General features: G+C 38.3%; 1 protein-coding gene across 1 annotated transcript in view; it reads left to right on the top strand.

Moving 5' to 3' along the window:
• The window catches only part of Pkhd1 (PKHD1 ciliary IPT domain containing fibrocystin/polyductin), a 433,222-nt gene that overhangs the window by 147,535 nt on the left and 267,928 nt on the right, over nucleotides 1-17,759 (top strand). Inside the window, exon 37 of the mRNA XM_028766634.1 lies at nucleotides 2,951-3,163. Within this exon, the coding sequence (XP_028622467.1) occupies nucleotides 2,951-3,163 (213 nt within the window). The remainder of the gene's footprint in view (nucleotides 1-2,950; nucleotides 3,164-17,759) is intronic.

Raw genomic sequence — 17,759 nt, 5'->3', positions numbered from 1 at the left:
AGGATTGAAGACCAAAAATATGGTGATGAGAGTCCAAAAAGCTGGAGAGAAGTTTTAGAGTAAAGGTCAGAGAAATGGTCTCTAAATTCGACAATTAGTCAAACATTTCTTGAACATTATCTCTGAACATTTGGAGGTGAACCAAAATACCTACAGGCATCTAGGGTCTTTCCTCCTCTCTTTTCATCCATCATTAAATGCTTCCAGTTGTTTCTAGGAGAACAACACTTCAGAGTCACGAATTAGTATACTGAATTCAAGACAAAGTTCAGGTAGTTGAAGAGTCTTTGCTCTGTATAGTCCCTCACCAATATCTTCCTTATAAAAGAAGTATCTGTCCCTTGAGACACTTCTGACAGCTTTCTCTGAATGTTTTGCTTTAACTTACTAGAATAATACCTTACCTTTCATATAGACATATATTAATATCTTTTCTGAGAAAATAGAAGTGAGAATATATGTTTCTATTTGGATCAGAGTCTCCTAAAAGTTATAACATTATATATTTATTCAGTCAACAGTTGTATGCTAAGTGCCAGTCAACAATCAGTGGCTGCTCTAGCCACTAGATATTGAAAATGAACAAAATTGGTAATTGCCTCCATGAAGAGTACATTCTGACACAGAACAGAAAATAAATACACAAATATGCAATATGCCTTCCAGACATTACCAAGAAAATATATGTGGTGGGGGTGGGGAAAAGGTATGTTATTTCATAAAAGCCAGAAAAATTTGTAAGTAAAGGATCAGTATTTACCATGGTTATAAGGTTTATTTGAGAATTTACAGTCAAGGGCTGGCAATGAGTACTTTCCTAGAAGATATGATATTGTGGAATTGATATCTATAGCACCAAAGGAAATGAACAAACAAACAAAAACATCATCATCAACAATAAACAACAAAGCTAAACCCCAAACTGAACCATAAAGTATAGCAGGTAGGCCGATGTGTTTGAATCCTGTATTAGTCAGCTTTTGTCAGGGTAGTGAAATACTTGAAGCAGGATACTTTGTAATGAAAATAGATTTATTTCAGCTGACTTGGCCATATAGCATGGCAAAAGCTTTTGCAATTATTCTCCCCTGATTGTACATTATTCTACATTATTGTACATATAGGAATATGTGTGTACCTCTCTGTATGCATGCTCTATCTCCCTACTCCTATAAAGCAACCTGGATTCAATCAAGGCTCTCCAATTTCTGACCTAATCTTACCACTTCCAAAAGTTCCCACCTCCAAACACAGTGGTTGGCTTAACTCTATCTTCTTAATTCCGTTAACCAAGGATATTGGGAATGAGCTCATTCATGAGTTGACAAGTCTTTTTCAAGCCATAACAGAACAAATGAAGATTAAATTTTGTAAGATGACTTTGGAGAGGCATTGGAGGTAGTCAGCAAATTATGAGGGGGTCTTTCTTATCCTGATATAAAGACTATGAAATATATTCTGGGTGAGGTAGGACACTATCACAGAGATTGGAAGAAAGAACATCTAGTGGTTGGAGAAAACTTGCCAAAATAGGACCATGACCCTCATGAAATCACTGCCGTTGTGGATGCCTACATAAGGCCTGTACAAGATCAAGACAGTAAGCATGGCTGTGGAAACAACCTATAAGTACTCATCCAAAACTGAGGAACTGACAGTTCAGGGTGAGTACTGACAGTTGAGGGCTGCTGGAGTATGGAGAGTGAGTTTTTTTTTTTAGAGGGATAACCTCAGTAGACACAACCACATTCCAGTGGTTGGCCCCACAGCCAGGAATATATATATATATATATATATATATATATATATATATATATAGTACAATTTTAAATATATATGCAGTAAAGTTTCAGTTATGAAAAAGTAAAGACATACATTTGGAAGAGAGGTTAGGTAAGTATGTAGTGGATCTTGGGAGAAACTATAGGGAGGAACAGGGGTGAATAGAGTCAGAATAGTTTATATGCATGTATGAAACTTCTCAAAGAATTAATGATATTTTATAAAGCAGAAAAAAGTTATAAGCAAGAACAAGAAAAGCAGCAATATAGAGTTATAGCTCTGACCACTTTGCTGTAGGAAGACCATTGTGTAGTCTAGTGTTTTTGCAATATGCTTACACCAAAGGAGATTTTACAGCTTGTTCTGGTTAGGTGTTTATCTGAGATACTATACTTACCATGAAATTATTAATGATCCTGACATAATTGGTACATTATATCAAACATATACCCATTAGGTATCAAGAAGAAAAGAGTTTCCTTCAAAAAGATTTAATTACTTATTCTCACGATAATTTTACCTTAGACTTATTTTCATATGTTACCAAGAGTGATATATCTGAACAGACCGATGTTAAACTAGTTACTTTTTCCCTGGAGAGAGAATTGTTTGGAAGATTTTGGATAGCTTCCTAATCAGTGGAAGTCAGAAACAAATCAGAATCAAGGCTTTTGGGGCAAAGGTTGGTGTCTGAGAAGCTTGAAGTATCTTTAGGATTTTTAAAATGCTACCACCAGAAGGAATAACATCTAAAGATTTTCCCTTCCTCTTCCCCTTTTCTCTGCATTCCTTTCAAAACTCCAGTCTGTGACATAGACTTTGAGATGACTAGAATTCTTAGTTAATAGGCTGGTCATCTCCACCCAGTGAGGAAAAGCTCCTAAATTAAGGTTTGTTGATGAGCGCAAGGGTGGAGGATCCCGGCTAGCTAGCATTCCTCAAACCCCATGACGCTAGTCCACTGCTTTCTTGGATGGTAATACTTTTGCTTTTAGCACATTTTCTTCTATTCTTATCGCTTGTGTATATGCTTCATATGCTTCAATATATATTAACTCCAACTTCCAGAGAAGCATTTAAACAAAAGCAATTTCATCACATTGGATCTGCTGAAACAGAATGGACCTCATTCTCCTGGAGACTGACAGCTTGCTCTTTTGTTCATCAGGTGGCAAGCTGATTTTCATGGAGCCAGGACCCATTGAGCTCAGAGCCCACTCCATCCTGATTTCAGATGGTGGAGAGCTCCGTATTGGATCTGCGGACAAGCCTTTCCAAGGCAAAGCTCGGATCATACTCTATGGAAGTGTCCACTCCACTCCCTTCTTTCCCTATGGAGTCAAGTTCCTGGCTGTAAGGAATGGAACTCTTTCCCTGCATGGTAAATAGACAACACACACACACACACAAACACACACACACCCTGAAATGGGTCTGTTTCTAGCGAAATGTGGACAATGACCATTGGTAAATTATTTAAAATGTTTCTGAGGCAGTGGATCAAACATTCTACAACATATTTTTAAAAATATAACACATCTAATTATTATTACTTTTTTATTTTTTAAGACATGATTTATTTATTTCTATTTTATGTATATTCCTGTTTTGCCTGCATGTGTGTCTTTGTGTTGGATCTTTTGCAATTGGAATTACAGACAGTTGTGAACTGCCATGTGGATGCTAGGAATTGAACCCAGGTCCTCTAGAAGAGCAACCAGTATTCTTAACTGATAAGCCATCTCCCCAGCCCACATCTGTTATCATCAGTGGCAGGCTGTGCTATGGCTCCTGTAAGGGGACTGGATATCCTTGTTCACCATCAGATTGCTGTCAGTGCTTCCTTGAGTGTGAACCATATTCCTTGTCTCACCATGGGTGAGCTTAGTCACAGACATCCTCTGGTTTGTTGAATGTGAGAAAAAATAATGTACTTCATGAGGAAGTAGAGGTTTTAAAAGTTATTGTGATTCTTTATCAATTTGCCACTTGACTTCCACATAAGAATACTCTGTCCCATGTAGGGGCAATTCTTTCAGATTGGGAACCTGTATGCTGACAACATGGGCTTGAGCTGATGTCTAGAGCTGCCTATGTCAGTAAACAGTAGAACCTGAACTGAAGCAAGCCATTGAAATTGGCATTTGTTATCATTACTCCACTCAGTGAAAACTGACTGATAATTATTTAGATGATTTCTCAGCAATTAATATTCTAGCATCACAAACAACTCCATTTTGGTCTTCTTCTTCTTCTTCTTCTCCCTCCCCCTCTCCCTCCCCCTCTCCCTCTCCCTCCCCTCCCGCTCTCCCTCCCCCCTCCTCCTCCTCCTCCTCCCCCTCCTCCTTCGTTGCTCTTCCTTTCCCCCATCAGAACCCGTGCAGAGTTCAATTACAGTTGTACTTTAGATCCCCTTACAGATGGGCCTGATGTTTATGGCATCCTAGGAGAAAACAAGGATTAGGCAACAAAATGTTTCTGCTTGAAGCTTTCTTGCTTTTTGATCACCTAATTCTAATTTGCAAATTGGTTGTTTTTTTTTCCCCTTAAAATATAAGCAATTACTAAGTGTGTAGAATATTGTTATAAACTGGAATAATGTAAGAATTAATTGAGTGGTTCAGCAGATGATTACATACATTGGTTGTCTGGCTTTAGTCAAATACAGAACAAATGTGTGAGTTCCAAGGCTGGGGAGGCTCAGTGGTCCGGTACTTGCATAGCATGGGTAAGACCTACAATTCCAGCACACCTAAACAAAACCAAAAGAATGAAACCATCCTAGATTGTGGACCCAGGGTAGTGGGGTGATCTTAAGAGGCCCAATGCCATCAATATCAGTATTTTCATATTGACACGACAAAGTGGAACCTACTTGTAATAGAAAAAATTGTTTTGGATGTGAGTTGGTGGCTGTACTGAAGAGTCTGGTATTTTCTGTCTGAGGTTTGTTACAAACTGTGTAATAATCATTGTCTAAAAAAATGCTCCCTAGATTCTTTTTAATCCTACTCTAAGAGGAACTTATCCAGTAACTTATCTGGATGGGAACTCAGAATTCCAGTCCCACTGATTTTTATTCTTTTTCTCCCATCTTTATGGATCTGTCACCTAGGATCCATGACTGTCTTCTGCCTTTTCCCACATTAGCTGTGGTCTCCAGGTGTTTAGTCTACTGGCTTCTTTGGTCAGCTATAGAGCTCATGGATTTACCTCTCTAAAAAACTGGAATAAAATGAGGCCAAGAAAAACTTGTTCCATTTATTCTCCCTCTTTGATGTGAACATCCATGTTCAGGCATGAATGAATGTGAAAATATTCATAAACATACCCTATGTGCCTGCGTTTTAAATGTTCTATGGACTGATAAACTTTTATAAGTAAGCAAAGATCAAGTTAAAGAAAATCCACAATGACACTGCCTATGTTCAATATCATACAATTAAAGCCAAGTAAATACCACTATTAATAATACATTTTCAGATTTCGAAATGAATGGAAAGATTCCTAGTATATCTATGTGTTTTTTCTCTGCTGCTTTTCCATTTTATTTTCTCGCCTTCTTTTTGTACTTCCTTTCCTTTACTTCCTTTATGCCTCTTCTCTCATCCCTCTTGTATTTTCAGACCTGTCGTTAACATTTCACACATCCCCAAAGCCCTTCCTACAAAATATGACCAGGTCCTCACCCACACTTCAGAGTCCAAACATGAGACATAGGAAAAAAACCGACAATCTATGCCCTCATGCATATGGAAATTCTATACCATGTTCATCTGGAATAAATAATTCATGGGAACAAAGCTTTTGCAACTGAATGAAAAGGGGTATTTCCTTACCCATTCACCAGATCTTCACAGTTACAAGTGTCCATTGTCAGTCCCCTCTCTTTACTTCTGTCTCTACCCCTGAGGTCTGGAGTAGCTTCTCCTGCAGGCATAGTGGTATATCCTGGTAAAATTCATTACACAATTTCACTGGCCTTTCCCTACCCTAGGGCAAAGATAGGTATGGTGACATTAGATTGGGCATTAGAAAAAAACTAATTTTCTTTTGCCATCAAATATTCCAAAGAGTGAGCATCTTGATTCTCTGCCTTCTATCCAGAGTGTCCCTAATGAGGTGCTATCCACTTAATATTCCAGGAGAGATGCAGAGAGGAGATCTACAGGCTTTGCTGAATCTCAAAGGATTAATCCAGGGAATATTATAAATCTACATTGCTTAATGTCATCCCCAAAGCAGGAATCAGTGGTCATGGGGTTAAGGGAAAATATGCATCTAAGAGGGAACTTTCTGTGAATTGATTTTGAATCAGTGACTGAACAGGGAGAGTCACAGATATACTGAATATTGTTGAATCAGAAATTGGCTTCCTTTTGTTGGTTTTCAGTTAGGATTTCGGACACATTAATTTCTATAAAACCAGTAAACGAAAATCACTATCCTATACTTTGTTTATAAGGTGGTTTAGAGCAGTGGACATACAACCTACATAGTTCATTTTTATTACTTTGCTTATATTCTGTTTATCTTCTTTTTTCATAACTGTAGTGGGTGGAGTGCCAGGTGGCTTTTATTTTCTTTCAGAAGTTAGGACATTTTGAGGGAACTATGATTTCTAATTGAAAATGTGGCCCATGGCCCACTCTGTCTACCATCGTATTAATGAATATATCTTCATCAGTCAGAGAGGATCTAGCTTTCGAGTTCATGAGGCAGCCGTGTTCTGAGGCACCTCTGTCCTGTTCCCACCACCTTGTGGACACCTTGAGATTTCAATCTGTTAAGGTACAGCTGCTTCCTGGCACAAGACCACCACCACTCCTGGGTGTGGTCACCATGCTATCTTTCCAGAAATCAAAACAACTGCATGGGTCCTGTGTAGCCAGGAGGCAGACACTGTCCCAGCAACCAGGGTCCTTTGCAGACTTGATTCCTAGCGTCTAAGAGTAAGGGGATTGATGGATTCTAATTTACCTCCAGCATGGGTCATATAGAATCATAGAACTGGGTCAGCATGTCAGTCATATCCCTCTCCCCAGTGCTTCCTTTCCAGCTCATTCTTCATCACCGCCCTTTGCAACCCTTCTGTTCTAGTTGATTTTTATTGTAGATTAAAACTGCTAGGCAAACGGGCTTTGCTGCTCAACTGTCACCAGAGAGCTGGCATTGGAAGCACATTCATTAGCTTTGCCTTAATGCAGGAAAATGACACACTCTAACACTCAGATACCCATATGCACGTGAGTCTTTTTTTCAGTGTATCTGGGAATGGATCAAGACAAGGTATGTTTTCCATCGCAGAAGGAGTGCTGACGGTTTAGTAACTGTCATGTGTCCACAGTAATAAGTTAATATGACCCAGGGATCCCGGGCTGGAAGTCTGTGGTTTGAGCCTTTGGAGTCAGTAAAGAAAATTCACACTGGCTCTCTGCCTTGGCCACACTCTGGCGTTTGCATCTGCCAATCTAGTTTCACCACCCAAGCTGAGTGCCAATCACCTGTCACTTTACAAAGAGGTCGTGTCAGCCTGGGCAACTTGAATTTTTGACAATGTAATTATGGCTCTTGCCTCCACAGTGGGGGGCTGAACAGGCCGGAGAGGCTTTTATTGATTGTTCAGCAGGGAAATTTATCAATGTCTCTCATTTCATTTTGACTTCCTCCCTGAGAAATTTGGCTGACAGTGTCTCAGAAGAAAACTAGTTTTCCGGCCTTCACTGGACTTCCGCCTTTGTCCTTTTCAAGGAATTACAAGGTAGAGGCATTAAGTATAAATGGAAATTTATGAGAAAAACTGCTCTATGGGGCATGGTTGAAGAAAGTACTAGGGTAAGTGTTCTGAGCCTAACTGTGGTAGGAAAAAAATAAAAAGAAAGGAGAATATTTACATATGTAAGTGGCTTGTGTTTCTTGTAGTTTCTAGAAATCCATTTGTTTTTCAGTTGCATGGGTTTGACAAACCCTATACTGCGTTCTGTGGTTGTGGTTGCTGAGAAGGGGTGGTATCTTTAAGCATAGTGCAGGGCTCATGGAGCTGTGTATACCAGCACGTTCCTGGTCACTGATTTTCATACTGTGCTGCACAAACCCCACATTTCCTAAGAGAGCCCCCAGGGTCCCCATAAACAGGAGAACATTTGAGGTCAAGTTACAAAAAGCTTAAGCTGCCCAGTGAATCAATTCAGGGCCTTTATCTCTCCTACCTGTTTAGAGGAATGTTTCATTTGAAAAAGAAAATGAGTTTCACTGTAAAACTTGTGATTAAAAGCTCCATTAGGGGGCCGGTGAAATGCTTCCACTCAAGCCTGCCAACCTGAGTTCTGGCTCTGGAATGCATTGTAGGGTGCAAGGAGAAAATCTGTTCCACGAAGTTGTCCTCTGACACCCCAACATGCTGCTTGGTAGTATCTGCATTACACACGTACATGCGCACGTACATGTAAACGCACATGCATACAGACACACACGGGCACACACACACACACACACACACACACACACACTGTCACTTTAAGCAGCTCTATTAGGCATTCTTTTTAATTGTAGAGAGCTTTACTCAGCATGACTTCTTATCTCTCCAAGGCTGCTTATGCTCTGACATACTTTCTATGAAATCTGTTCTCTGGTATAGTATGGACTTTTTAAGAGCCAGTTTCAGTTCTGGCTGAAACTGTAGTGTTCTTTAAAAAAAATGCAGCAACACCAGCAGCAGCAGCAGCAACAACAACAACAGCAACAACAACAACAGTAGTAACAACAGCAGCAACAACAACAGCAACAATAAAGTATTTTAACATCATTGTCTTCTGTGCTATCTGATCCATCATTTCCCTATCCTGTCTCTTCTCCATCCAGTGCTACCCTGCTCCTTCCCTTGGCTTCTCTTCCTCTTCTAATTTTTCTTCAATTTTTCATTCCCTTGATTTGGAATATCAGCTATGGCCATGGCATGGTACTTTTCTGTGCATGATTTGTTAATCTCAAAGTGTTTGGTACCTGGTTGTTGGGCACTCTCCAGGACAATCCCCCAAGTTAAATACCTCACTTAGGTGTGTCATCACTAATTCCTACCTTCGTGTTTCTCTTAGATTCCAGAGTATAAATTGGTTCAAGCCAAGCTACCATCTCCAGATCTAGATTCACCTGATCTAAAACAGTGGCTCTCAGACTTTCTAATGTTGTGACCCTTTAATACAATTCCTCATGGTATGGTAACCGCTAACTGTAAATTTCTTATTGTTGTTACTTCATACTGAAATTTTGCTACTGATATGAATTGTAATGTAAATATCTGCTATATAGGATACCTGATATGCGACCCCTTTAAAAGGGTTGTTTGATGGATAGGTTCATCAAACTCACAGATTGAGAACCACTGATCTAGAAGTTTGCATGTCCTTCCATACTGAAAGTTTTCACCAACCACCACTTTCTCAGTCTTTCAAGCAGCTTATGACTTACATTTCTGAAGACCACTTTATTTATATGGAAATAAGGACCTCACACCTTCTATGCAGGAAGGAGAGCTGAAATTCAGGGCCAGCTCACCAGGGCTCATGATGCATACCTGAGGATCCTCTGCAAATCTGCTTTGTTTCTCATAGTCTTATCTGGCATACAGGCTGTTCCAGGAATCACTAAGAGATTAATATTCTTTTAATGGGTCCCAAGGAGACGTCTACACTCTAACATTTTATGGTCTCGATATAACACATGACACTTGTTATCTTTTTTGTTCTATGTTTAGGTCCTTAATAGTAGTTGCTATAGATGTAGAAATTCTGCTCAACTGCTTGTTTGAGGTTTGGAAGGGAGAACCAATGTCTTTCCTTCAGTTTTTTTTTTTTTTTTTTTCTGATTTAGTTAGGGCTAGGAAGCAAGTTTAGATAGAGGAAAGAATAGAGGCTGGGGAAACTTAAAACATGACCATTGCTACCTGTAATCAGTTTTCTTCTAGTACTATGGATTGAATCCAAGGCTTATGTATGCTAAGCAAGAACACTGTCAACTGTCACTGAATTGCATGTATCCTTGGTCCTTTAAATTTCACCTTTGTGACCGAGATTCACTATGTTGCTGAGATTGGTCTTAAATGTAGTATCTGACCTAGACGGGCCTCATGCTTGTGACCTTTCTGACTCAGACTTCCAAGTAGCTGGATACTGTTGAAGGCCACAAGGCTTTGCTGCTTCCTAACTGACAAACTTGAATGGAGTATTGGAGTTGGAGTCATCTGGAATTTGGTGACAGATCATGGACCATAGTTACACAATTAACAGCAGTGAATGTGCTTTGAGTTCTACCTCAGCCTGGGAAACTGGGTAGATGATTAGTCTCCTTTCAGGGTAGAGAAGTACTGTATTCTTGGTCATATGATTTTGAAAACACAATCAATGTGACTAGCAAAAACTAAGATGGAAATTCTCTCTGTTCTGTCTAATAATGCTTTTAAAAGCCTTCCCCCAACTATTTTGTGTACAGTGGCAAAAACACATTTTCTGTAGTTTCTTGACTAGACAAGAGTGGCCTTGGGCCAATGCATATGAAAGGCTTCCCTAATTTTATAGTAGAGATCACAGCGAAGGAACTTGTTTAAGTAAACGTGTTTTTTAAGGCCTTTTGATTTTAAGCGTTTGTGTGTAAATGTATATTGCTAATTGGAAACGAGAGTGAGCTTTTCAATAACCCAAGTACAGCAGGAACCCCACTTAGAAACACATTGTAAGGCACTTCAGGTTTCTATATATACTTGAAAGTGTTGACATTAGTCAGGTCTTTTCCAGTAGGAAGTGACAGAAAACCCAATTCAAACAAAAAATAAGGGCATTTACTACCTCATCTAACTGGGAAGACTTGAAACACAGCTGTGTCCAGGTGCTCTAAACGCTGCCATTAAAACTGCTTCTCTACAGTTCTGGGTTGGGCTTTCCCCTAAGCTGGCTTCATTTTCAGTCATACCCGACCCGCACAGAGGTAGAAATGAGGACCAGATAGAAGACAGAAGAAAAAAATAGCTGTATTGGAGAGAAGTCATAGGAATGGTTTCTCTGACAAAGCATCTACTAACATAAAATGTTTATTGCATATCAACATACTAATTTGCTGAATTTACTCTTACTATACAAACATTGTTTACTAGCTACTCTGCTTTATCGTAATTTATTTATTTCCTAATGGCTCTTTGACCCTTGAGCAAATTTTCACTTCTCCCAATGTTACCATTGCACATCTCTGTGTTGCCCACCCTTAGCTCTTAAACTTGCCTAATAAATATATCGCACAGGGCTTATTTTTCATAGTTGATTTACGTATTCTATTACCTCTATCAGTAATATATGTATATCATGGGGACAGGTGTCTTCCATTGTTTTTGCTATTGCTTCTGTTTATGACGAATCCCTATTGCCAAGAATATGACCAACACTCATAATGGACTTTGATAAATATTTGTTTCATGAGTAGTTTAACGGGAAGCTTAAGTAGAAGGATTAGAAGTGACTTTGGCTACATTTGTATCATGCACTGCTTGGATTATAGTCTGTGACAAAGTAAGGGTTACCCTTATTTCTCCAGTGGATCCTTGTTGCAGCAGTGTGATGGAGTGTCTTCCAGGATTACATGGCCTGAGATTGAAGAAGGATTTTCTCAAAATAAGAGGTGTCTTCTCTACGACTAAAGACAATATGCAGCTGTAAAAAATAAAATACCTTGACCACTTTTTAAATATTGAAATTCGTTTTTAGTTTTTAAATATTTTTTATTGATTTTTGAATAGTCAAAAAGATTTAGATAAATGGTCTATATTAATATATTGAAAACATGTTTACTTTATCTAGGAAAAAATATCATCAGATCCAGTAGAAAAAAATAAAACCCTCAGCACAAAAGGGAATTTAGAATTAAAATATACCCTGTCATGTTTAAAAGATTTGGTTTTGTTTTTCAAGTGACAGTAAAAGGAAGAGATTGAGCTTATTAGATGATACAACCACTCTGGAAATCAATCTGGCAGTTCCTCAGAAAATTGGACATAGCATTACCTGAGGACCCAGCTATACCACTCCTGGGCATATACTCAGAAGATGCTCCAACATATAACAAGGACACATCCTCCACTATGTTCATAGCAGCCTTATTTATAATAGCCAGAAGCTGGAAAGAACCCAGATGTCCTTCAACAGAGGAATGGATACAGAAAATGTAGTATATTTACACAATGGAGTACTACTCAGCTATTAAAAACAATGAATTCATGAAATTTTTAGGCAAATGAATGGAACTAGAAAATATCATCCTGAGTGAGGTAACCAAATCACAAAAATACACATATGATATGCACTCACTGATAAGTGGATATTGGCCCAAAAGCTCATAATACCCAAGATGAACTCACAAGCCACATGAAGCTCATGAAGAAGGAAGACTAAAGTATGGGTGCTTCAATCCTTCTTAGGAGTAACAAGATACTCATGGGATCAAATATGGAGACAAAGTATGGGACAGAAACTGAAGGAGGGGCAGTCCGGAGACTGCCTCACCTGGGTATCCATCCCATGTACAGTCACCAAAGGTAGACACTGATGTGAATGTCAGGAAGTGCATGCTGACAGGAGCCTGATATAGGTGTCTCCTCTGAGGCTCTGCCAGAGCCTGACCAATACAGAGGTGGATGCTCACAGCCAACCATTGAACTGATCAAGGGATTCCCAATGGAAGAGTTAGAGAAAAGACTGAAGGAGCTGAAAGAGTTTGCAGCCCCATGAGGAGAGCAACAATACCAACCAACTAGAGCTCCCAGGGTCTAAATCACCAGCCTGGCAACACATAGGGAGGGACCCATGGCTATAGCTGTATATGTAGGGGAGGATGGCCTTATTAGGCATAAGTGGAAGAGAAGTTCTTGGTCCTGTAAAGGCTGGATGCCCCAGTGTGGGGGAATTCGAGGGTGGGGAGGTGGGAGTTGGTGGGTGGGTGGGGGCACATCCTCATAGAAGCAGGAGGAGGGGGTATGGGATAGAGGGTTTCTGGGTGGGGTGGTGAATGGGGAAAGGGGATAATATCTGAAATGTAAATAAAATATCCAATAAAAATTAAAATAAAATTAAAAAAGGAAGAGGTTGATTTTTAAATAATTTTAGGGAGAAGATTCCAGAGCACAGGAGTCCTGACCTGACTTGCCACTCTTCTGTGTAAATATTTACATATGAGGTAACTGGCAACAAAACACCAATCAACCTTGAACACTAAGATTTGATTATAATTATATATATTGTAAATTAAGATGTAATTATATAATTTTGTCATTTCCTTTCTTCCACTGGACTCTTCCTATATACCCCTTCCATACCCTTTCTAAAATTTTTGGCCTCATTTTTTTAAATTGTTTAAAGTATAGAGATCTAAATACAGAAGTGAACCAGCTGTGTTTTCAGGGCTAACCACTTGGTATTACCCAGATGGTGTGTTCTTCCCTGGAAAAGACTATTTGTCCAGCTCTCAGCATTTTAGTTATCTGTAGTTCTTTGTCTAGGGTTGGAGACCCATGAGATTTTTCCCTTCCAGGTTAACAGGTTTGCTTTTGTTGTCTCATACTTAGGTCTTGTTTAGGTAGTTATATTGGTGAGAATTCATGGGAATTTCTTCTCTAAAGAAGCATTTCATAACATAAAAAGTTTATTGCATATCAGCACACTAATTTAGATGAACGTACTCTTACTATGCAAACATTGTTTAGTAACTACTCTGGTTTATCGTAATTCATTCTTGAGTTTTAAATATGACCTGGATATTAAGATAAAAAGATATGCCAAGTAAACTATATCAAAACAATTATTAAAAATAATACAAAGTGCAAAATAATTTTTAAAAAGATTTGGTTCTAATCCAGGAAGAGAATTGTCATGGAGCAATGAATTGCCACGATCTTAATTGCTTGCATCTAAGCTGTGAAGGGGATACAACGAGTTTCTTTTCTTCCTTACCTTTAAGGTTGTATGCTGAGCTGGAAACTTCATTGCTTATAGGCCACTCCAGCCAAAAAGAGGATAGAAGAATCTTACCCTTGGGCTGAAGGGAGTGCTAGTCTGGGTGTCTTTCTGTTTTAGAAGGAAGATTCTAGGAAACTACTTGCTGGACCTCTCTATATTCTTGTAAGAGCAAAAGTATAGAAAAAGAATATTTTATTTAGTTTCATGAATCTTCCTTTACTTTGGACTGTGCCAAGAATTTTAAAGTCTATGGCAATACTACACTCTTATATAATTGAGGAATGGGGAAGCGGAGAATTTCTATAACTATCACTTGGCTAACGCCAAAGAGATCCTTATTTTTACTACAAGCAGAGCTATTGTTATGTTAAAAATATCAGTAACATAGGATGATATTCAGTCTCCAGAGAAGGCAAATTGGGAAGGCAGTTCTGAAGTTATATCTCTATTTCTATCTGTCTGTCTGTCTATCTGTCTATCTCTGTATCTCTATCTCTATCTCCATCTCATCTCTCTCTCTAGATCTATGAGTTACTTCATTCTGACAATTTATCTATTGATATTCTAAAGCAGTAAAACCAGCACTTGTGCTTTCCCTGTATTTTTAAATTTATTCTTTTTTTTTACAATATCAGTCACAGATTAATAATTCACTGTGTTAATCAATTTTCTTAGAAACAAAATCATTTCATTAAAAGATTGAGAAGTTCCACGGTTAGCCAGCAGCAAGCTGGAGACCAAAAAGAAGCAATGTGTATAATTCCTAATTTGAATTCAAGGGTATGAGAATCAGGAGAATGGATGGTATATGTTACAGTTGAAAAGATGTCAGCCCAGAGAGCCAAATGCTGAGATGTCATCCTGAGTCTAAAGTCAAGATAAGTCATTATATTGAATTGCCCAGTTTCAATTTTATTCTATCCTAAAAATATCTTCACAGACACACTTAGAATAATATTTCATCAATGTTTGGGTATGCTGAGTCTAAGCAAGCTAAAATATAGAGTTTAACATTATTGTCACAAATGGATACTCCGCTTTTCACAAATGACTTTCTATAATCTTATAGATATGCAATCCAGGAAGACAGTAGGCTTCTTCTGCTAATATGTGGCAGAATGCTTTCCCCTTCCCCAGTGAACTTTGCTTTGAGTAGCCATTGAGTATTTAGACATCTTCAGTGATCAAGTTTGAACTCTACAAGACTTAATGGGTTCAAATTCTAACTCTATCAATAACTAGATGATGGATCTCAAAAAAGTCACCTCCTGAGTGTTGCAGCTTCTAGGTGTAGAACTGGTGCTAAAATATTTCTCATAAGGTGATTATGTGAGAGAAGGCCAATAAGACATATAAAATACTTCTGAAGTCAGCAGGAATCAAGCAACTAACTATTCAATACATGCTTATATTATTAGCCATGTCATGTCGCTACAATTTGATTTGATAAAATTGCCTCGTTATTAATCTGAGATGGATACAGGGTTCCTAATATTTTCTGTCTGTCAGAATTCTGGCTGATATTATTAATACCTCGTTCTTTACCATTTTGTCAGCACTAAGTCTTGTTTATTGTTGAACAACTTGTGAATTTATATTCCGTCCACTTCAATTATTGCCACTGTAGTTTATTTTCATGCTAATGTATCTTTTAGTTGCTATTCTTATAACCTCTGTAGTTCATTCTGTACCCTGGAGCCATAGCAATCTTTTTTTTTAACACTCTCCAAAGATTATTTATTCAAACTCTATGTTAAAACGCAGGTGAGCCTGAGTCTAAATTGGCTTCTTTTCATGGCTGCACAACCTCCTTATTAGTATTTGGCAATTTATATCATTAAAGTCACAAGTTTCCTAAACCACAGTAGTTGCCACATCTAAATATTACAAATATTCAATTCAGATTGTGTGGCATGTGTCCTTGTCATTTGAAAAACGTATAGTGATAGGCCAAGGAGATCTTTAAAAAAATTTTTGTTCTCCATCATACAGATGCTTGGAACTCGTCATGGCTTCTTATTGTTCCCATAGTAAAGTCCTGAAGGTCTACTCTAGCTTTCATGCACTGTCTGACTTAGAGACTACTCATTCCAACCATCATCATTCTCCAAAACCATTTTCTTTTAGTTCATTGACTAGTTAATATTGGTATGATTTTACATTTTTAAATATCAGAAGGGACTCAAGTTAGTTAAGGGAATGCGGGTCTACAAAGGCAGAATCACCTTTTCAAACAGGATTCTTCCACTTGTGTCATCAAAGCCCAACTCCTAATAGTCTGTTCATGGAGAAGGAGGGACTGGGTGTTTTATTCAGCATCAGCTGACATTGGATTTTCCCTATACTGTGGCAATTCACAGTTTTCAGAGATGATTCTCACCCCTTTCGTTCATCTTATCTTGCACAGCTCTGTGAGGCAAAAGGTCTGGATTAGGACTATTATTTTCATTTTTTTAGAAATGGTGAAACTTGAGCCTGGAAAGAGAGGTAACTAAAGTTTATTCTGTCTTCTTCATGGGCATATAGGCCACACATGGCTCTTTCTACTTTCTTCACATACAGCTCTGGTATAAAACCACACAGAGGATAAGCCTCGTGAGTTCTGGACCAGTCTTCTCAATTTAATCCTTTCAAGGTGTTTTGGTACCTTAAGTGGAACATTAGTTCTACATCTGCCTATGTAATACTCTTGACAGAGACATAAAAAAAAAACTATTGTGTTTTTCCCATATTGTTATTTACTCCAGCATTTTTATGGAATTTCGTTATTTATAATAGCAAGCCTATGAATATTTTTCTATTTGATTTCTGTCATTCATAGTGTATTTAGAAAATCTTTTCTATAGAAGAAACTGTGTAAGTATTTACCTATTAGATTCTCAGATTGTTTATTGTTTTGAATTCTTTTCTTTTTCCCATGACATCTTTAAAAATGTTTGCAAAACTATAGCCTCTGACCAAATCTTGTCCATTATTTGGTTTTTAAGAACAATTTTGTTGAAGCACAGTAATTCTTGTCTGTTGAGATTTTATGTGTGGCGGCTTTGCATGACAGTGACAGAGTTGAGTAGCTATGCTAGAGATTCCATGGTTCATAAGCACTAGACTCTTTAATGCTTGGCTTCCTTCAGAAAAAGGTTGTTGGCCTCTGCTTTAGTTGGTCTACAATTTGCCAGCATTGTTTGGTAGCCAGGTATCTATTTTTCTCTAATAGATAATCATGTTCTCAATACTTCATCAATGAAATTATAATAGTCTGAAAGTAAATTTTAATCATATTTATGTCCTAATAGTCAGAATTTGTGAGTATTGCCTTATTTTGCAAAAGGGACCTTGTAATGATGGGTATACTGGCACACATTTGAAATCTCAGCATTTGGGAGACGAAGGCAGGAAGATCCCAGGTTTGAGGCTAGTCAGGCCTACAAAGTATGACCTTGTTTCAGAAAGAATAAAATAAGTGGGGGTACTTGGCAGACATGATAAAGTTAAGGATCTTGAAATGTGGAGATTGCGAAAAATTATCCAGGCAGAACCCATTTAATTATAGTGGTGCTTATAAGCAAGCTACAGGAGAGAAGCTGGAGGAGAAGGAAAAATAACAGGAATGGATATGACATCTGGATGCCATGGGTATCAATGTATGCTAGCTTTTGTTTTTGTAGCAGAAGCAGCAATGTATGTGTGTGTGAGTTTGTGTGTGTGTGTGTGTGTCCTTGTATGACCCCTGGCACAAGATCCAGCATTAGCATTGCTATAACCCATAAAGGCACCTTGGAGGCCTCACCCATGACTGAGAGCAATTTATTAAGCAGTAAAGTACTGATGTATTCTTGATGTATATCTTTCACTAGTTGATCTTGGGGTCTGAGGAATAACTTAGTCTTCTAGGTGACAACCCTGAGGTGCCCAAGAAGTTCTTCCATGACAAAAATGAGAAGGTGGGTATCATGGCCAGTGCCTTAGACAATTTTAAGAATGATT

This window comes from Grammomys surdaster, unplaced genomic scaffold (assembly GCF_004785775.1).
Source record: "Grammomys surdaster isolate TR1022 unplaced genomic scaffold, NIH_TR_1.0 169, whole genome shotgun sequence".
Taxonomy (NCBI): Eukaryota; Metazoa; Chordata; class Mammalia; order Rodentia; family Muridae; genus Grammomys; species Grammomys surdaster.
This window is presented reverse-complemented; position numbering and strand designations above follow the sequence as displayed.